Genomic DNA, 21,742 nt, shown 5'->3' with positions numbered 1-21,742 from the left:
TAGAAAATATAGAGCAATGAGCATAGTTTTGACGTGTGTGTGTGTGTGTGTGTGTGTGTGTGTGTGTGTGTGTTGCTGGGGGTGGAACCCAGGGGCTTTCTACCTCCAGTCTATACTCCCAGACCTATTTTTTATATTTTTATTTGGAAACAGGGTCTCACTAGGTTGCTGAGAGCCTCACTAAGTAGCTGAGGCTGGCTTTGAACTTCTGTGATCCTCCTGCCACAGCCTCCCAAGCGCGGGGATTCCAAGTGTGCGCCACCACGCCTGGCTCGCGTTGCTTTTTGAAAGGTATTCCAATGGGTCCAAACAACAGATCATTCTAAGAGATGTCATTTCTATGCTGAGTCTATCTTATCAAAACAAAATTTTCATTAGCTGTTGAGTTGAGGGACAAGAAGGAGGCAGCAGTTCCCTGAGCCCCTGCCCTGTCTCCAGCCCATCCTGCAGGGGACCACGAGGGGCCGTTTGTTTTCTGCTTTTGACCTTCCTCTCACATCAGTGTTATCCTTATACTGCTAACTCTTATATATCAGCGTGAGATGTTACTTATCAACCTACCCACTTACTTTTAAAAGAAAGTTCCAACAGGGACATATTCTCTTGTGTTCACATCTGTCTTCTAAAATTTCAGTGTAGAAAAAATGTTTCACCAATCATTCTAGTTGGCATTTACCCAATTGAGGTTCTACTCCATTGGGCTTCTTCAAGGAGTGAAAAGCTCCGAGACGTGTTCAAGGAGGCGCCATGCCTACTCGCTGACAGTGTCCCTCACATCTGTAAACCATTGTCTAATATAAAGATTTCAGACTTTTGCCTAATCTGTGTATCTTGGGTTTTTAAACATAATGTCATAGTTGTTGGACACAGCCAAGAAGTTAAAAGCTTCCTTTTCTTTCCATTGCATTTTCTCTTCAGATTTTTCCAGGACACACAGAGCTCTCCTGGGCTTTGGATCACAGATGCTGAAGGGGGAAGATGTTTCCCTCAGTTTTGGGGGGCTTGATCATAGCTGGGGAAACAGCGCTTCATTCCACAGTTAAGAAAGTGTGTCTGAGCTAAATTTAAAAGAGCAGCTTTGTCTAGAATGTGACTTTGCTTGTGAGTTGATGTACCAATCTCTAGTGGGTAAAGTGTGCCGGAATGAAAAAAGTGATCTGGTAAGAAAGATGTTTAGTCAATTACGGGAAGAGGGCAAAGTAAAGATTTAAGATTTTTATTTAATTTTTTGTGGATTTTTTTTTTTTCAGTACTGAGGATGAAACCCAGGGGCATTCTACCTCCGAGCTACACCCCCAGCCCTATTTTTTTATTCTTTATTTTGAAACAGGGTCTCACTGAGTTGCAAAGGGCCTCACTAAGTAGCTGACACTGTCCTCTAATTGTAATCCTCCTGTCTCAGTCTCCTGAATGCTGTGATTACAAGAGTGTGCCACCATGCCCGGCTTTATTTTTTGTGAATTTTTAAAAATGACATAATTTTAAGCCGGGCGTGGTAGCGCACGCTTGTAATCCCAGCGCTTGGAAGGCTGAGACAGGAGGATCGCACAGGTTCAAAGCCAGCCTCAGCTACTTAGTGAGGCTCTCAGCAACTTAGTGAGACCCTGTTTCCAAATAAAAATATAAAAAATAGGTCTGGGAGTATAGACTGGAGGTAGAAAGCCCCTGGGTTCCACCCCCAGTACCACCAAAAAAAAAAAAAAGACATAATTTTATCCAACTGCGTCCAGCTTCTCAAACATCACACCTTTATCAGTCTTGTCAACACGAAGCAAAGTGTTTTGCGTTGCCAAAACCAAGATGTTCATTTCTTCTCCACTGGTCAAGCCACAGAGCATGTGCCAGGTGTACAAGGCTGGTATTCCAGGGGCCAGAAAAGCAAGCATCTTAGCTTACTGGGGAAATAGAGGAGGCACTGTGGTTCCCTGGTTAAGAACTTGACTTTGGTGGGATAAAAACCACTTTACAGCCAGGGGTGGAGGTACATGCTTGAAATCCCAGTACTTGGGAGGCAGAGATAGGAGGATCATAGTTTCACAGCCAGCCTCAGCACTTAGTGATGCCCTCTGCAACTTAGTGAGACCTTGTTTCAAACTAAATAAAATAAAATATAAAATAAAATAAAATAGGGCTGGAGTATAGCCCAGAGGTACAGTGGGAATTAAATGAAGTAGGTATATAAAGTATTTGGCATTTGATGAGACTATCTAAATATTAAGGATTCTAGTCTTTTAGTTCCAATACCAGGTCAGTAGACAAACAGTTCCCTGTCCAGCAACCTTCAGAACAACCTATATTAGCACTGTATGCAGATGGGGTGGTGGCATTGAGTTGGTTGATTGGGAAGGGCTTGGTCTGTGCGGGCAGAGGATCAAAGTAAGACCGGCTCTCCATGCGGACTGGTCAGACCCTAGGTGACACTTGCCATTGCTCATTTGGATGTAGAACTTTTAAGGCGAAAAAAGCAAAAGTAGCTGCTCAAAAGAATCCACAAAGGTTTGCAGACCCGGCTCGCTCTTTTCTTTTATCGTGAGTTCGTTTCTAAGTTGCATAAATATACAACTTTTAATTTTTAACTTAATGGTTAACTGATTCTTCATTGCAGCCAGAAGAGGGCACTGTTGCCTTACAAAATTCTGCGCTGTGGCCCAGCACTTTGTTGGGTGGCAGTTTCATTTTTAGGTAACTAGTGAGCTGTGCTGGGTTTGGGGGAGCAAACTTTTCTCTGTAATAGGAACATTAAAAAAAAAAAGATGTGACAAATGGTTTTTATTCTATTAAGCCATGGAAATTATGTATGGAATTTCAAAGATACACAGACTTGAGAGTGAGAACATATTCAGAAGAAATTGTTCTGCCTGGAAAAGTACTATCTGAAAAATCAGAATGTACCTTGGTATTTTTGGTCATTTTCCACATCATACATGTCTCAGAAAAGGTGTACAAGGAATCGACGAGGCTTTGGGGAACCCTAAGCTCTTTCCTCCCACTGTGACAAACCTCAGAATCTCTTAAAAGCAGAAGCCTTTGTTGAGAACAAGGAAGAGGCAATGTTGACTCTCAACCTTCTGTCTATGAGCTTTGCCTTTTCTTTCTTGGCCGATGGGACTACAAGTCACTTTACCTTTTTTTTTTTTTTTTTTTGGCAGGTTTGAGGATGGAACCCAGGGGCATTCAACCTCTGAGATATACCCCCTGCCCTATTTTTTATTCTTTATTTTGAAACAAGGTCTCACTAAGTTGCAGAGGGCCTCACAACTTAGTAGCTGAGGCTGTCCGCGAACTGTGATCCTCTCTGGTCTCAGCCTCCCAAATGCTGGGATTACAAGCTTGTGCCACCATGCCCAGCTACTTTACCATTTTTAACAGGCCTGTTTTTAATGAGGCAATAATGGGGTTATTTATAACCTCTGAATGAAAAATGGCAATTGAAGAGGTCCAGTTCACAGCCCAGGCCCTCTCTGGAAGACACACAGCCTAGGAAGAGTGGGTGAAATGGAGCTCCTTCCCTGTTTCAGTTCTTTTCCCCTTCATTCCTCTCAAATTTCCCTGTATATGACTTCTTTCCATGGTTTCAGAGTTAGAAAGAAACATACTCGCAATGCAAATACAGGTACGCTGATGGCAAGCCAAACCTATACACTGTAAAAATCACAGTGAAAACCTGGAAGAAACCTCCTAGAACTAAGGAGCATTCACAGCACCGAGTATTAACGTGATGCCTGGAGATGAACACTGGTGGCTGAGTGACGGGTTAGCTGAATTGATGACTGAAACCACAAATTCTCAGGCAACTGAAGTTTGTCAGCTAGGAAAACTGATGAAATTATTTGAGTATACATAACTTTTCAAAATTATTTCCTCCTGATATCTCAACATTTCCAAACACCATCAGGTAAGGAAATAGAAAATCTTCCACCTTTTTTTGGGGGGGTGAGGTTATAGAAAACTCTAGTATTACTCATAAGGATCAGGGAAACTTTGAATGCTTGTGTACGTGGCTTTGTATCTTTGCTTATGTTGTATTTTCAACATTATGAGGAGAAACACTTATGGGAACCTTAGGATAACACACCGATTAGCATCTCTTTCCCCTTTCACTCTTTATTCTATTAATGTTAATTTTCAATCTCTTGATTTCAGCCCCTGTCTGAGGCTGAGCTGTGCACATTGAGTAAAGTCTGTGCTTGCAGACTGCCATAAAATCCTTTTAATAGTCATTCAAAGGTGCAAGCTCTTGGACCACAAAGGTCCCTTCTTCTGGTCCCTTCTTCGTGCCCAGACCTGCTCAGAGACTTGGCATTTTGCCTTGGAAGCAGAGCACACAGGCCAAACAAAACTTTCATTTTCATTGCTTGGAACAACGGTCAATTCTTGAGTGTAATTACTCAGAACAAATTAAGAGTTTAGATCCAGGAGCCTTGGGGCACTCAAAAGAGTATGGAAAATAGGAGGGGAAAAGGTCCAAGACTCCCTGAGGCTGTGCGAGGCCACACCCAGAGGCCTGGTGTGATTCCCATGGGTGTGAGCACACCCTGCAAGATCTTCAGGGCAGGAAAGAGTGGCGCCTATTCCGTATATGCTCTGTTTGGGCAGGGCTGCCTTCTTCTAAATATAGCTAGCTGCTTCCTTTGTAAATGTGTGATTTCTTAAATACTTTCCCCTTTGTGGTAGCTTTGTTTTCCAAGGTAACTGAGAATAGAGTTTCTCTATTATCAACTTCAGACCCACAGTCTGCATACAAAATGAGAAGACAGTGCCCACAGAGGTGGAGGCAAAGGCAGGCCCCATGGGTCTGAAATTACAGTACACAAGCTGCCAGGGTGTGCGGGGAGAGCCTCAGAGAAACACTCTAGGAGATGCCTATGTTCATTGGAGGCATGGAGGTTCACCCAGTGCAAGTAAGAAGATGTGGAAATAGGAATTTTGATCAGGAGTGAAGATGATTTGATATAGAAGAGTTACTTGGAAATAATTAGGGGTGGAGGGAGACTATTCTCCTGAAACAGCTTACTACAAACTCATTGTGAAAGCGGGCGCCGTGCAGCACTTACCACAAGCCAGTGCTGCTGTTTGTACTCTACTGATGCTCTTTATTTAATCTGTCAAGCAACCCTCTAGCCAGGTACTGTTATTATCCCATATTGCAGCTTAGGAAACAAGGGTACCAGGAATTTACAGTACTTGCCCCCAGACACCCAGCTGGTAAATATGGAAGCAAGAATTCAAGTTTGGTTGTAGAGTTTCTGCCCTTAACCACTTAACTACTAAAAATAAAGTAACATGTGGACACAGAAAGACTGAAACTTCAGTGTTCAGTATTATTATCTCCAAATGGTGGGTTATGATTTTTTTTTAGCTTTTCTGCATTTTCCAAACTTCTACTATGCATCACTTTTATAATCAGAGAAAATAGTAAGTGCTGCTTTAAAATCATAGCCCTAACTTAAAACCTACACCAGGCTGTGAAAATCATTGTCTTGAAGGGCTCTGGAGTAGAAATAACATAAGCAGCCTAGATCACTTGATTTGTTAATGACCGTACTCTCATACAGGAATGCCAGGGAAAGGTGACTCAAACATGTCCCTCTGCAGTCCAGTTAGCAGCCAAATAAACTGTCCACCCCTTGAAAGGTCCCTTAGGGCAGTATAAAGTTAGGGGTCTCAAGGGAAGAGTGAATTTCCCAGCTATAACAACCCGTACAAAAGAGGTTAATATGGATGGTGGAGCTTAGTACTTACAGGACAAAGATAGACACTCACACAAACATTTCCATTAAAAATAATAATGGCCATCTGTAGCCGGGCGTGGTGGCACAAGCTTGTAATCCCAGCATTTGAGGGGCTGAGACAGGAGGATTGCGGTTTGTGGACAGCCTCAGCTACTTAGTGAGGCCCTCTGCAACTTAATGAGACCCTGTTTCAAAATAAAGAATAGAAAATAGGGCAGGAGGTGTAGTTTGGATGTCGAATGCCCCTAGTTCCATCCCCAGACCTGCAAAAAAAAAAAAAAAAAAAAAAAGGCCATCTGTATTCATATATAGCAACAAACAAGCAGCTGGAATTTTAAAGGGAAAATCATAGCAGCATCAATTTAATTCACAAAATACACACAAAGTACCATGTATAAGGGATATAGGAAGCAACTGAAAATTTAAAACATGACCAAAGCAATTTGCATGAGATCTTAAGAATACTCTCTCTGTTTTTCATACCAGATACTGAACACAAATACTGATTTTTTTTTTTTTCTTCCTGTGGGTCTAGGGATGGAACCCAGGGGCATTTGACCTCCAAGCTACACCCCCTGCCCTATTTTTTATTCTTTATTTTGAAGCAGGTTCTCACTAAATTATAGAGGGCCTCACTAAGTAGCCGAAGCTGTGAACTGTGATCCTCCAGTCTCAGCCTCCCGAATGCTGGGATTATAAGCGTGCATTACAGCACCCGGCCCAAATACTGATTTTTAAAAAGCATAAATGCAGCGGGGCATGGTGGCGCATGCTTGTAATCCCCTTGCTTGAGAGGTGGAGACAGGAGGATTGCACAGATTCGAAGCCAGCCTTGCTGGCTTAAGAAACCCTGTTTCCAAATAAAAAGTATACAATAGGTCTGGGAGTATAGCCAGGAGGTAGAAGGGTTTCCAGGAACCCCAGTACCACCAAAATAAATAAATAAATAAATGCAGAAGAAGGCAAGCCCAAATGTAGGAACCATACTGTCAATTTAGATCCCTACCTCTTCCCCAAGGGTACAAATGATTCCCAGCTTTTAAAATGCTGAAAACTTCTTGTATGATAGCTTATCTTTATCCTCATCTCTTTAACGATCAGCTGCCCCCCTCCCCCTTTGACAATGAGAGAATTGCTGACTGGCGCTGAGGTCTCATTCCTAGGTTAGAGGGAGGTGTGCTGAGAGCCTCACGTCTTCCTTTAAGAAACCAACAACTGGCGGTCTCAGCAGCTGGGGTATTAGTGGCGGACTGCTTCCACCAAAAAGCCCCACTTTGTCCAAGGCCTCAGCCCCTTCCCTGGGCAGTCTGCATTCAGCAACTGGTTGATGTGCCTTATAAAAGCTTAGTTTTCCCTCTTAGTTGGGGGCAGCCCTGTGAGTCATTTCTGCTCCAGAGGTCCTCGTGGGGCTGGCCAAGGCCTTGGCAAACACTGAATCCCAGCTCAACTCCTCTCTCTGCCCATCCTCTTTCCCTCCCTTTCTTTCTTAGGTGTCCATTCCTACACCTATGTGTGTCCAGGAGATGCTATCCCTGGCTGGGGTCCCCTTCCAGACATAAGCTTCACAAGATGGAAGGAGGTGCACAAACTACTGGTGAACATCTGGTTCTCTGCCACACTGACTCTACCCGACCTGGCGGGGAAGTCTATCTGGTAAATAACAGGAGAAAGGGAAGCGGGGCCATCTTCCTCACACAGAATGAGGAAGTGAATCAAAGAACAAAGAGGGTGCTTCCGGAATACCAGCAGGGAACATGCCTGAAATTTAGGTGGGGCTTTTGGGGACCACGGGATGCAGGATGGCAGCTGCTTGGCCTACTGTTTGGTCTAATCCCCTGAGCTGTCCAGTCCCTGGTACCACGATCGCACAGTGTTAATTAAATCATTCTCATTAATTCAGCCAGAGTGTAAATTAGGAAGGAATGAAGATAAATTAGGTTTGAAGGCAGCTAATACATTTAACCCCATGCTGCTTATTTTGCGGCCGAACAAAATAACATTGTTAAGGGAGATAACAAGGCCAAAGCCTTGGGCGCAGCTTCTTAATAGCATTAAAAAATGAGACCTTGGTTTGGTGTCACAGGGCAGAGGCAGAGACAGGTTCCCAGGGGCCTGCAATCTTGGGAGAAGTGCTGGCTATTGTACAGTAGAGAATGGGTAGAATTTCCTGAGTTGTTTGTGACTCAGATATCTACGTCTGTTGTCCAGTTTAATCACAGCCCTGTTAAGAGGTTTCTTCCTGTGCAGGTACAAGACTTCCTCTCTTTTTTGTGTGAGTGGGGTGATAAGAATAACCTTTAGGATGACTGAGAGATGCTGTAGGAAGTACAGTTTGCATGATAAATATGCTAACTTGCAAATCACTTTCAGCTGTGAGATGACAATTAGCCACTGCCGGGGGGCCTGAAAACTTTTAATACTTGGTTCGAGCAAGACAGGGTACCGTTTGTAGGTCATCAGCAACACGCTTCCTTTCCCAAAATGTTTTATTTCCCCAAAATGTAAAATATTTTCCAGCCTGTATAAATGTTTTATAACCTACATAAACTAATTTCTTTACCCTTGTGTTGCTTATCTCACCAAGGCAGATGAAGCAAATGTATACGGGCACTGAATACACTTTAAGATTTCCCAGTCCCTAACTTTTTCTTTTCTTGATGCAAAGAAAGTGGCAACACTACTTAGAGAAGACACAGAAAAATGGCTGATGGAAGGTGACACAATGACAAGAGATTTTATTTCTTTCTCAGCCCTTCTTGCTTAGCCAAGCTCTTTTCAAAGTGAAGTGAACTTTACTGCCTTCTTGCTTAAGGACACTACAGTTTCCAGGTGGTAAAAATGTAGCAGAAACAGATGACCTGTCTGGAGTGTGGTGACTTGCTGTAGCAAAACTCTCAGCCCACTCACTGAGCTATTATATATGCCATTTCTAGTCAGGATCATCCAGGACAGTTCTAGGTATATTTGGTAAAAGTGACTTTTTTCTTCTTAATGAGAAAAAGTATTTAGCTCTTACAGAGAACATTTCCCCCTTAAAGAGACCATTTCCCTCACTGGAAGACATTAACATTTGGTCTCCAAAACCTGCTTGTGTTTGACCTACAGCCCAGACAAAGCCAAGATGGAGGTGTCTGTTGTGATCGGCTCCCCCCACACCTTGCCACAGGCTACAGAAACATGTGTAAAAAGACACGTGCACCGGCTACACATTCCCACCTCTCATCCTTTCAGCACCCATCTCTGGTGTCTACTAGAATCCCTTGGTTTTTGCTGATGACCCTCCTCTCTTTCAGGAAACTGAGTTCGGCTTGTGACCTCCGCTCCCCAGACCCTCCCGCACCTGTTTCTAACCTTGACCCGATCTGCCCCTCAGGCTCTGCGCAGCAGTTTTTGGCCAAGACTGCATTACAATCGAAATAGGAAGCAGACTCTTACAGGCTGTAGCGAGGCCGAGGAGTTAATGCTAACAAAGGACTTCAGAGGGCACTCTTTCTTTGTTTGCAAGGAGGGAAATTTCTCGCAGCAATATCAGGAGAGGGTGAGTGGAACTGGCAAAGTAAGAAAAAGGAACTGATGGCCGTGGTTTCTGCAGCCTGTGGTCTCTGGAAGCACCACGAGGAGCCTCTTTGCCAGTTTAAACCATTGTGCGCCTGCTATTTTAGTACTGGGGGCAGAGTAAGGGTTGTGGGGGAAGACAGAGCCCTCGCACGGGGGCTCCACTTAACGGGCCCCGTGAGGTGGTGGCTTGTCACGGAGCCAGGTAATTCACATTTCCCTGGACCTGTTTCTTCACCTGTAAATGGTAATCCATCCATACCTGTCATAGGCTTTAGCCCAAATAAAAACCAGACAAACGTTTTAGCACTCGGGGAAAAGACCAGCCCTTAGTGCAAAGGTTAAAAAAATGATAATAATAAAAATGGGATTCATAATTGATGGTTCCGCGAGATTATTTTTCGAACGACCTCCTTTGTGCCCGGCATGCACACCATCAGAGGAGTGCGTGCTGGGGCCATTTCTTTACTGGACTCCAAACACCATCGCGTCATAAAAAACCGAAAGGGCCCGGAATGAGAGGGTGATAGAGACTTTATCGCTTTCGGGAGGCGGCGGCGTGGCCGCTCCTTTGATGAGTTCGCTTTGAATCTAGCGACCGCGGCGATTGGTTGCGGAGCACGTGGTGCGCGCCGGCCGGCCGGACAGCTCCGGGCTGCGGCGGCTGCTGCCCGGCCGGGGGCAGAGTCCGGCTGCGGGCGAGAGGGGGAAGCGGAGAGGGGGGGCGCCCGAGGCTCGACGCTGTCTGGCTCCTTGCCAGTGAGAAACCCTACGTCCCGGCTTGCCCAACCTGCTGTGTCCAGACTGGTGCCCCTTCCTTCCCTTGCCGCCGTCCGCCCTGTCGGGTGTCCTACCCGGCGCCCAGCCGCGCGCGCCCAGGGCGCACCCTGCCCCGGCCACCCTGAGCCGAGCATCCCGCGGGCTCCGGACTCAGGAGGGCGCAGCCCCAGGCTCGCTCCGCTGCGGCGGGTCCCTCGGCCCCGGGACTGTCCGTACACTAGGCTGGCCCAGAGCCGCGCAAACACGCCGACCTGGGAAAACTTATCTTCCCGCGGTCCCCGAGGGTTGCAGCTGCCGGCGGCGGAGACAGTCCGCTTTGTCTCCCCGCCCCCTCCCGCTTCCTCTCCCGATTAACTCTTCCCCAGTTCCTCTGCTCTCCTCCTCCTCCTCCTCCCCAGCCTCCTCCCCCTCCTCGGGACGCGCCCGGGCGCTCGCTCCCTCCCCCGAGCCCGGCTCTTTGCATACGCGCCCCCTCCCCTCCCTCCGCCCGCCACTTATAGCCGGGCGCGGGCGGCGGGGCGCACAGCGCGGAGCGGCGGCGGGCGAGGCGGCGGCGCTGCGAGACCCGGTCCCGACGCCAGGCGGCCGCGCCGCTCGCTCCCTGCACGGCCTCGCTCCGGCGGTCAGCGCGGGCTCGGCTCGCTCCGGACGCGCTCGGGAGACGCTCCGCGGCGAGGAGACCGCGCGGCCGCGAGCCAGGCTCCGCCGCCGCCACCGAGACGCCCCCCGCCGCCGGCGCCGGGGCCGAGCCGGACCCGCCGATCGCCCGCCCGCGGAGGCCAGCCCGCTGCGGTGAGTGTCCCGCCGCCCGGACCTGTTGCGGGGTCAGGGGCGAGCGTGCGCCGGGCGCGGAGCGGCGACCCCCGCCGGGGAGGTGTCCGCCTGCTGCAGACCCGCCAGCGGGAGCCCCACCGGGGAGGGGACCGGCCGGTCCGCCCCGGCGAGCAGCCAGGGCGGGCACGCGCAGCCCGCGCCCCCGGCCCCACCGCGCCCGGCCCGGGGCGGAGAGTGAGGGCCACGCGCAGGGACCCCCGTGCGGGCACTTGGCCGCGCCCAGACGTTTGTGGGAAATGAATGAAAACTGGTTTCTGAAAGACGAGTTTCTTCTCCTGCAAGTATTTGGCTTTTAGTGGAACATTATTAATTTCAAAGGATAGCCATTGGTGGGCGGGGTGGGGATGAGACATTGAACTTGTTCGGCACTGAAGGTGGTGTCGCGCTCACAAGGCTTGGCCCGCGTGTTAAAGAACGTCGCAACTGTTTTTTTTTTTTTTTATAATGTCCCTTTGTTATCAATAGTGTCCATGCAGGAGGACATCAGCCTAGTTTCTCCTTGGATAGGATTGGCTCGGGTTTATAAACTAGAGAGACCTGACGGGCGCCAAGTAATAGAGGCAGGGAGCCTGTGTCAGGAGCATTCAGTGACTGAACTTACTGTAACTAGAAGCCCTTTTGATGTTCACAGTAATAGCAGCTCTTTTCTCTGTCTTCTTTGTAGACACAGGTTAAGTATACGTGTGCATTTTCTTGGCCTCTTCCTGGGCATGCAAATATTATGTTTCTGGGGGGCTTAAAAATGCCGGAAGGATGATTCATTTTACATCGTAGATGTGTTTAGTGACTGTATAAATGGTTTCTGCTGATATTTTAATGTCTGCATAATTCTGAACCAGAAAGCAAGTTGTTTTCCTTAGGTCTTCAACTGTACCTTTTATTTTAATCATACACTGCTGCAAGAATGTTAGGTTTTGCCAGTGACATGCTTTCCCAACTGGATGGTATCCAAGATGACAGGGTAGGCTTTTCCTTCTGGCTTCCTGGGCTAACCTGGAAAATACAGCAGCATAAACACAGGATGCAAAGAGATGTACATCCTGTATCCTGAGGTCTTCTAGACAAACTGTTTTCTTAAGTATATACCTGGTTATGAAATGTTGTTTTACACCACCCCAATCTCATGTTCAGAGACAGGAGACCATGCCTAGCAGGATTCCAGGTCAGGAGCACTTGCTCGTTGCTGGCAGCCTGGCCCTTCTGTCAGAGCTGTCTTCCCGCTTAGCCTGAGAGGAGGAAGCTTCACAGGAATATTTAGACAGTCTTTTGAGGTTTAGGTTCAGACATGTCTGGACACTTCAGAAACAGAGGCTCATATGGGTTATTCTTCAGAGCTCTGGGCATTGGTTAAAATTGGCTAGAAGGTAGGGGCTTAGCTTGAGGTGGGAATAATGCTTGCTGGGCTCTTGACCAATTTTTGTGTCCCAAGTCATCTTAAAGATTTCTTGGTAGCTAGGAGTGGTGGCACTGGTCAGTAAATCCCAGTAATCCCAGTACTTGAAAGGCTGAGACGGGAGAATCACAGGTTCGAGGACAGCCTCAGCAATGTAGCAAGATTCTCAGCAACCTAGCAAGACCCTGTTTCAAAATAAAGTAGGTCTGGGGATGTAGTTTGGAGGTAGAATGCCCCTGGCTTTCAATCCAGTACCACCCCCCCCCCCAAAAAAAAAAGTTTCTTGATGCCTTTCAAAGCCTTCCTGACATTGGAGCTCTAGGACTTTGTTACTTATTTTCTTCCACTAAGCCATGTTTACCCAAGCCTTGTTTACTCATAATGAAAAGTAACATTTCAAAAATAAAGGCAAACAAGTTACATCAGCTAATGATAAGTGCGCTGCTGTCAGAGCCACTCTAGGCACCCACTCTAGGCACCTTTGTTGTTTTCCGAGCCATCTCACAGTTGGTGGAGAAAGTGAGCTTTCGTATTCTAGAGCATGAATCTGGTAAATTCATTTGCATTTATTAACAATTCCTAGGATATCACTATAGGAATAAATAACAGAATGGTTGAAAGGAAAACATATTTCAGCCCTGCTGTAAGGACTTGCTGTTCTATGTTTGGAACAGATACTGTAACCAACCACAGGTTTACCCTCAGGGGATAAACAACTTCCTCAGGAATTCTTGGACAGGCAGGTTTTTAAAAATTATTTGTTTACTTATTTTTTTTGTGGTGCTGGCAGTTGAAATTAGGGGTGCTCTACCCCAGCCCTTTTTATTTTGAAACAGAGTCTTGCAGCCTTGAACTTGCAATTCTGTCTCAGCCTCCTAAGTACAGTTATACTGCAGGAATTAACAGAGGGATAGTATGAAAAAGAACGATATGATTCAATTTTCAAAAATGAATAATTGGTATTTCCCATATCTTTACCCAACAGTTTTTTTTCTTTTTCTTTCTCTTTCTTTCTTTCTTTCTTTCTTTCTTTCTTTCTTTTTTTTTTTTTTTTTTTGTGGTACTGGGGGTGGAACCCAGGGGCTTTTCTATCTCCGTCCGGGGTGTACTCCCAGACCTATTTTATACTTTATTTGGAAACAGGGTCTCACTAAGTTGCTGAGAGCCTCACTAAGTAGCTGAGGCTGGCTTTGAACCTGTGCTGTCCTCCTGTCTCAGCCTTCCAAGCGCTGGGATTACAAGCGTGTGTCACTTTGCCTGGCTAAAAGTTTTTTTTTTTTTTTTTTTTTTTAAGACAGAAAGCCAAAAGGTAGTATTAGATTCTATGGTGATTTAAATTTATATACTTAGGAAAGCACTTTAGTCAGCAAAAAAATTCTAGGGTGGCTCTAAATTAACAATGGCTGGCAAAATACACATCTCTTTGTATGTGTGTGTTCTCGTACACACACACACACACACACACACACACACACACACACACACACACCTGTGTGCTTTTTATTTAAATAAAGTGGTGTTTGCATTTCAAATTTCCTATATGCAGGTGCCAGCGCTTGCAGGAACACAAGAACAGTCCTGGTGGTGCACTATTTAATCAAAGGGGTGGAGGGAGTATATGCATCCTTTGTTCTTGTAACTGGTTTTCCAAGAATTGATACAGAGCAAGAAGAACCGAAAAACAGCAGAAGTATCCTACTCAAAATATTCTTACTTTTCTGTGCCAAATCCTCTTTTGAAAGCTGTCCAGAGCAAGAAAGATGGATGGTGATCATGGCCAGAATCCATTTTGTGCTTTCACTAATGCCTGTTGATCAATATACGATGATGCTTATGTTGGGGTGTGCTTAGAACTCTGTATGATCTGAGAGCTGTCTGGTTTAGAAATGATCTGTTCACATTTCAGTAAAGGTCTGAACATTGTAAAAGGTGGGCATTTACTGTATGTGCAGAGTTTGGATCTTACCAAAGGAATTCTTAATGGAATTAATTAGTAGGTGTTTGTTTTATGCATGGCTTTATGTTGCATAGGGCATTAAAGCTGGTGCCTGTCCTGGCGTTACGAGAGCAGGAGGCTTGGCACTTTAAGTGGCCTGCAGTGAATCAGCTGGACTGGCACAGCACAGGGAGCGGAGACCTGCTCCCCTTGGCTTTGCTGACTTACCTTCTCCAGGATCTCAATATCCTGGAAGTTGGCAATCAGGTTTTCCAAGATGAACCTGCTTGGATTCAGCGACTTATTTTTAAAACAGTGTATTAAGTAGCTCAACAGTGCCACAGCCAATGCCTTTCCTTCCCCAGGTAGTCTTTGGCTTTGTTCTGGAATGGCCATACCCATTCAGAACTACAGGCAGCAGAGCTAATAACAAAGTGCTCTATTTCCTTTGCTGAAAACAATTGTTGCTTTTGGTCTGCTGCTGGGTAGATCAGCAGCATTGTGTTCAATGGTTTTGTTTTTGTTTTGTTTTTAGGAGTGGAAACAAAATGTCAGTCAGCGTGCATGAGAACCGCAAGTCCAGGGCCAGCAGCGGCTCCATTAACATCTACCTGTTCCATAAGTCTTCCTATGCTGACAGCGTCCTCACGCACTTAAACCTTCTACGCCAGCAGCGTCTCTTCACTGATGTTCTTCTCCATGCCGGAAACAGGACCTTCCCTTGCCACCGGGCAGTGCTGGCTGCGTGCAGCCGCTACTTTGAGGCCATGTTCAGTGGGGGCCTGAAGGAGAGCCAGGACAGTGAGGTCAACTTTGACAATTCCATCCACCCAGAGGTCTTGGAGCTTCTTCTTGACTATGCGTACTCCTCCCGGGTCATCATCAATGAAGAAAACGCAGAATCGCTCCTGGAAGCTGGCGACATGCTGGAGTTTCAAGACATCCGGGATGCATGTGCAGAATTCCTTGAAAAGAACCTGCACCCCACCAACTGCCTGGGCATGCTGCTGCTGTCCGATGCGCACCAGTGCACCAAGCTGTACGAACTCTCCTGGAGAATGTGTCTCAGCAACTTCCAAACCATCAGGAAGAATGAAGATTTCCTCCAGCTGCCCCAGGACATGGTAGTGCAGCTCCTGTCCAGTGAAGAGCTGGAGACAGAAGATGAAAGACTTGTCTATGAGTCTGCAATTAACTGGATCAGTTACGACCTGAAGAAGCGCTATTGCTACCTACCGGAGCTGTTGCAGACAGTGAGGCTGGCCCTCCTGCCAGCCATCTATCTCATGGAGAATGTGGCCATGGAGGAACTCATCACCAAGCAGAGAAAGAGTAAAGAGATTGTGGAAGAAGCCATCAGGTGCAAACTAAAAATCCTGCAGAACGATGGCGTGGTGACCAGCCTGTGTGCCCGGCCCCGGAAAACTGGCCACGCCCTCTTCCTTCTGGGTGGACAGACTTTCATGTGTGACAAGCTGTATCTGGTAGACCAGAAGGCCAAAGAAATCATTCCCAAGGCCGACATTCCCAGCCCGAGAAAAGAGTTCAGCGCATGTGCAATTGGCTGCAAAGTGTACATTACAGGGGGGCGGGGGTCCGAAAACGGAGTCTCCAAAGATGTCTGGGTTTATGACACCCTGCATGAGGAGTGGTCCAAAGCGGCCCCCATGCTGGTGGCCCGGTTTGGCCATGGCTCTGCTGAACTGAAGCACTGCCTGTATGTGGTTGGAGGGCACACAGCTGCAACCGGCTGCCTCCCGGCCTCCCCCTCAGTCTCTCTAAAGCAAGTTGAACATTATGACCCCACAACCAATAAGTGGACCATGGTGGCCCCTCTCCGAGAAGGCGTCAGCAACGCCGCAGTAGTGAGTGCCAAACTCAAGTTATTTGCTTTCGGAGGTACCAGTGTCGGTCATGACAAGCTCCCCAAGGTTCAGTGTTATGATCAATGTGAAAACAGGTGGACGGTACCGGCCACCTGTCCCCAGCCCTGGCGTTACACAGCAGCAGCTGTGCTGGGGAACCAGATCTTTATTATGGGGGGAGATACCGAGTTCTCCGCCTGCTCTGCTTACAAATTCAATAGTGAAACTTACCAGTGGACCAAGGTGGGAGACGTGACGGCCAAGCGCATGAGCTGCCACGCTGTGGCCTCCGGAAACAAGCTCTACGTGGTTGGAGGCTACTTTGGCATTCAGCGGTGCAAGACTTTGGACTGTTACGATCCAACTCTAGACGTGTGGAACAGCATAACCACGGTCCCGTACTCGCTGATCCCTACTGCGTTTGTCAGCACCTGGAAACATCTGCCTTCGTAAATGTAGTTCATCCTAAAGAAAGTAAGCATGAGGTAAGAAGTCAGTGCAGCTGTAGGTTAAGTGTGCATTTATTTAGGCTAGTTGTCTAAGTTTAACATGTGGACAAACACTTGTATTGATGGCATCTGCAATCTGCCCATAACATAATCCTGTAGTTCTCAGTCATCACTGAGCTTTTGAATCTCCCAAAGAGCTTTTTACAAACTGCCCATCCCAGAGACATTATTTCATAGCCAGGCATGGTGACCCATGCCTATGATCCCGATCCTTGGGAATCTGAGACAGGAGGATGGCGGCATCTTAGCAAGACCCTATTTAAAGTAAAATAAGATAAAATAAAATAAAAATGCATGCATAGCTCAGAGGTAGAATGCCCCTGGTTCCAATCTCTAATACCCTCATCACCACCACCATCATTGCCCCCCTAAAAAAACCCCAGTACTTTAGGATATTATTACTAGCTTCATCATATAGATAAAAAGCCTAATGCCTGCAGAGGCTAAATAAGCTGCCCAAGGTCATAGAACTTAATAAATGGTAGAATTGGTCAAGAAATTGACCCAGGCCTTCTGACTCCAGAGCACACACACTTGTTCACCATGTAGAACTGTCATGTAATGAACTTGAGCTGCATATTGGTGTTATCCCAGGTATACTTGGCTGGTATTCAAATTTCACATCCTCAAACCCTTTCTGTGTTGAATAGGGTTTAAAAGTTTCACTGTTCAAATTTGTTCCTTGGTCAGCCTCTCCAGAATGATGTATTAGCTTATTTAATTCCCTCCTCTCTTACCAACATATAGCCTCCTTTGGGACACTGGTTAACTTCAGAGGGGGATCTAGGTCTGTCCTGGTGAAAAGTTGTACCTACACTGCGCTTTGGCCTGATGTGCAGAAACGGGGGGCCACCTGCACCACCACCCCAACTACATCTTTTCAGGGTTAATCAGTCAGACCAGTTCTATTGTTGGGGCTAACAAAAGTTGTGTTCTGTGTTATATATCTGAGTACATGATGGTTGTCTTGTGTACTTAAGGAGTATATTATACTCTGGGCTCCAATAATTAATAGGCCTGTGCAGTTCGGTGTCCACACAGCTCGAGGGTGCCTTGCTGCCGTGAAAGCCCTCTTAGGACTGACCCCTGGAATCACTGCCACGAGTGTAAGTGTAGCCCAGAGCACGCGGAATGCATTGGTTTGTTTTTGGTGATTCATGGGCTTATTACTTATAATAAGAGAAGAAAACTGTGCTTTGGAGGAACTACAGTGGAAACTAACTCATTACTTGGCAACTTTTGGCTCTGTTTCTCTGGTGTACTTTGTACCTTTGAAGGGGACTTCAAAAGGGGAAAAAGGGGGGGGGAGTAGTTGTAAGCTAAACAAGGAGGGGCTTCATCTTATTTGCCTTTTGTTTCTCCATCTCTTAGTGCTCATTTACACACATCATTAAGAGGGGCCTCACTTTCACATTCCATCTTTCTCTTTTTTTTTTTTTTTTTTCGATTCTTCAGTTATCTTCTTCAGCCCATGACAGTTAGCAGGGCTTCTAGTAACGCAGTGTTTCCTTGGAATGAAACGCCTTCAAAACAACAGCTACTGGGCTAGCAGCATCTCTCAGCAAACTGGTTTTTGCAGCCTTGCTGGCCTCTCAGTCATTCTGAGTAAACAAAGGCACTGAAAGTGGTTATTTCATTTGAGATATGAATGCATGACTCAAACCTCACACAGGTTTAAAGAGTCTCCCAGGCAAGGCGTCAATTAACAGCATGAAACCAGGTGGTAGTCTGTAAAAATTGCTAGTAATGGTGTAGGTACCTCAAAAATAGTAATTGGTAGTCTGGCCAGTAAGCAAAGTAAGGTAAGCCAAGGAGAAAGAGGAGAGAGACCACTTTTGGGGTTCTGCTTCCAGTTCTTAAGCTTTCTGGTCTTAAGACTGTTCTACTATCAAATGAATGGTTTGAACTATAATTCCCCAAAGATATGTCCCAATTCAGACTTGGATGAATTAAAAAGTGGGGTGGGGGGCAGGGAGTGAAAATGGGTAGCCCCTGCTTGGCATATACTAAATGTTAGCTTTCTTTCCCTACTTAGGTTTAAACTCTACCCTGCTAGATCTAGCAGGAGAGTCAGCCCTGTGTGTGGTGAGAAAATCAGGTTTTCTTGATGGTTATCTGTTTCTCACCTTTAGTCTTCATTTTTCGTTATTCCTTTTTCAGTCAGACTGAGTATGTTGGCAAACACTTGAATTCCCCCTGTCGTGGGTATTTGAACCTAATCACACGCTTCCGGGCCCTGGGAAACAGAGCAAATAAAAGTGCTGAGTTATATGTGAAACAACATCCTCTTCACCCTTGGTGCCACCAGCCAGACAAGCACATAAAACCCGAATTTGACAGGGCCAGGTTTGCTGCTTTTAAAGGGCGACAGAAGGGCCTGATCAAAGCTCCTCTTTCTCTTTCTGGCAGGGAGAATGTTGGTTTAAATTTCTAAAGTTTACTACACACAAGATAGTGTTAAAATGTTTAAGCTGGATGGAGTGACTTAGAAGTGCTCAGTAGGTATCAGCCCTGAACTGCAGAAGCAGCCATCCCTCTGCTCTCCAAATGTAGGTGCTAACTGAATTAATCCAGTATTAACAAAAACCTCTGCCTGGTCTAAAGATCATCCACCAGGAGGTTTTAAATAGCTCCTGCTGCTCTGTCAGTGGGTGGGAGGGACAAGAAGGAAATTACTTTGATTATCCCCTATTTTCTTGGTGCCTCCTGGGCCCAGCCTGGCAGTACTTGGGCTTCCATTTACTTTGTTCCTTCTGAATTTAGATTTTTTTTTTTTTCTTTATGGTGTGGACTTTTTAAAAAATTTCTTGTGAGTATGCAATTTTGGGAAATTTTATATTATTACAAGATACATTCTTTTGGCCTAATGTGGCGACACAGGTTATGGACGGTGGGGTGGGGGCATGACAGGGTAGTTAAGTCTGTGACTCGGTAGTCTCAGGAATGCCTTGAAGGCTTGAATCACTGTTAGAAAAGGGCCAAAAGAAACAACTATCCGATGAATCAGACTTCTGAACACAGACGCAGAGCAGGATGATTTAATGCAGCGAATTAGTATGTATCCCCTCCAGAGTCCCCTTTGTCTGCACTTAAGAGTTATAGTGGTAGGGATACAAATTCCTAAACTAGGCCTAGAAGCATGCTTTAGGAACAGATAGGGTATTTTAAAAGCCCTCTGTAAAATTTCCCCGTGTGAAATCAGAAGTGAATGAATGGGCAGGTGCGGGGAATGCCGGGTCTGTGGGATGCACAGGCTCCGTGGTGGTGGCGGTTTGAGTTTCTGTTTGCACTTGATAATGGTTGATTTGGTTGAAGATAGGACTTTCAGACTGCGGCGCCATCTCCTGAGTGTGAACTAATGAACTGGGGGCATAAACTCCAGTCTTGGGCTGTCCGCTCCTACGTTGTCACGTGAAAAGTTAAGCAAGACTGATTTCTGCCATAATGAATGGCGGAGATGCATTTCCCTAAGAGGATTAATATGTCCGCCTTGTATATGGTGAATAAATTTATTTTGGAATCCTTTATGGTGAAGGGGCCAAGGAGGGTTTGTACAGGAATCTCCTTTGGACGCCCTGGCAATTGCTTTACAGTGGCTTTGTTTAACCAGAAATGTTATGGACATTGGAAACAAGGTGGCCACTCATCACAGCACCTAAATGTGGAGGTGTGGCGATGAACAAAATATAAGTTTAGGAAAGAAGTGAAGGTCTTTCGTTGGACACCACTGTCTGCGGGGGCCAGTCATCTGCCTGGGTATACGTATACATACGGGTACACGTGCAGGGCAAGCACTTTTACATATCAGTTCCTCCTGAACATGTAATTAAGACCTTTAAAAGCAACATAGCCAGCTCTGTCCCTAGTTAAATTTGTGTTTTTTTAAAATTTCACGGCTACTAGCAAAAATCTCAAAGCGATGGTATCACACCAATCCTTCATGCCTGTCTGTTTTGTCTTTTCTTTCCCCCTATTTTAGCTCCCTCTGTCACTCGGTGAGACAGTATGCGATTTCTGCTTTGAAGAGGCCAAGTTTAATGAAGAGAAAGAACAAAAGGGAAAGAAGTTGCTACAGGACTCACATCCCATCCGCTGCACCTTGTCAATGCTCTAACTGGACATGAAGGAGGGGGGTGGGAGGGGGGGGCGGGATTTTCAGTGCAAGAAGCACACGGTTTAAATATGAATGAACGGACCTGTGATCTAGTCCTTGTCTTGTAATTGTGGATTAATGTCAGTGTTAATCAGCCCCTCAAAGGGAGAGAAAAGCTGGACCTTTTCCCTTGCTGTACCACATTCAGCATTTGATTTCCATGGGCTCCGCCATTTATGTGTAAAATTCGAAATGGTTGTCACCTCTCTCTGAGAAGCGAGTTTGAAGCCTCCACACCAGCTGCCGTTGGAGATTTCAAAGCCCAGGCGTGGGTCAGGAGGGAAGCTGACTGGGTTGGCCGCAGAACGAGGGCCACTGCGTGGACTCTCCCAGAATCTCCAAGGGGTTGTGCCCTCCAGGAATGTTTCTGGACAATGGGAACCTTGTTGGTAGCTGTTTCGTAGCTGTGCTTTTCTATTTATAAGTGACTTTCAACTCTCCTATGGCTGTTAAGAAAATTCGTTATAGATTTAGCTATTTATTGTTTGATGCCTGCATGCTGAAACAATGCTTACAGTTGTCTTCACGTGTATGGATGTATGTGAGTGGACGTGTGTGGTTGGATGTTTTGCACAATTTGTGGCTATTGAGATGTGCTTTCCTGCACAAAAATGAAAACTTTTGATTATAGTGTGGAATATAACTGGAGGGTGGGTGGGGGTGGGGTGGATTTTTTTTTTTTTTTTAATGTCAAGACAGGGAAGGATTACAAGATGGAAACTTAAAACACATCCCAGAGGTAGAGAAATCATGGAGGTCACTTTTTGAACTCCCCACATTTTATTGGGGCTTCCTGGGGATGGCTATGCTGATAGCTTTTAGGGCGAGAGGAGGGTACTTCTTTGCCTTTTCTCCTCCTTCCCATCTGATTTTATCTAACTTCAGTCTCAGCTGCTGAAATTTGGAAAGGACCAAATTGCTCTACAGTTGCTTTTTTTTTTTTTTTTTTTTTTTTGTCCTTTGTGTAATATCCTGAAGTTCTGGA

General features: G+C 46.1%; 1 protein-coding gene across 1 annotated transcript; it reads left to right on the top strand.

Annotated features, from left to right (window-relative positions):
- Positions 1-14,778: 14,778 nt before the first annotated feature.
- Positions 14,779-16,548, top strand: ENC1 (ectodermal-neural cortex 1; the record flags this gene model as incomplete). Its single annotated transcript, XM_080706491.1, has 1 exon — positions 14,779-16,548. The coding sequence occupies one exon, from the start codon at positions 14,779-14,781 to the stop codon at positions 16,546-16,548; it is 1,770 nt and encodes a 589-aa protein (XP_080562617.1).
- Positions 16,549-21,742: the final 5,194 nt, after the last annotated feature.

Source organism: Muscardinus avellanarius (assembly GCF_963383645.1).
Source record: "Muscardinus avellanarius genome assembly, chromosome: 1".
Lineage (NCBI taxonomy): Eukaryota > Metazoa > Chordata > Mammalia > Rodentia > Gliridae > Muscardinus > Muscardinus avellanarius.
This window is presented reverse-complemented; position numbering and strand designations above follow the sequence as displayed.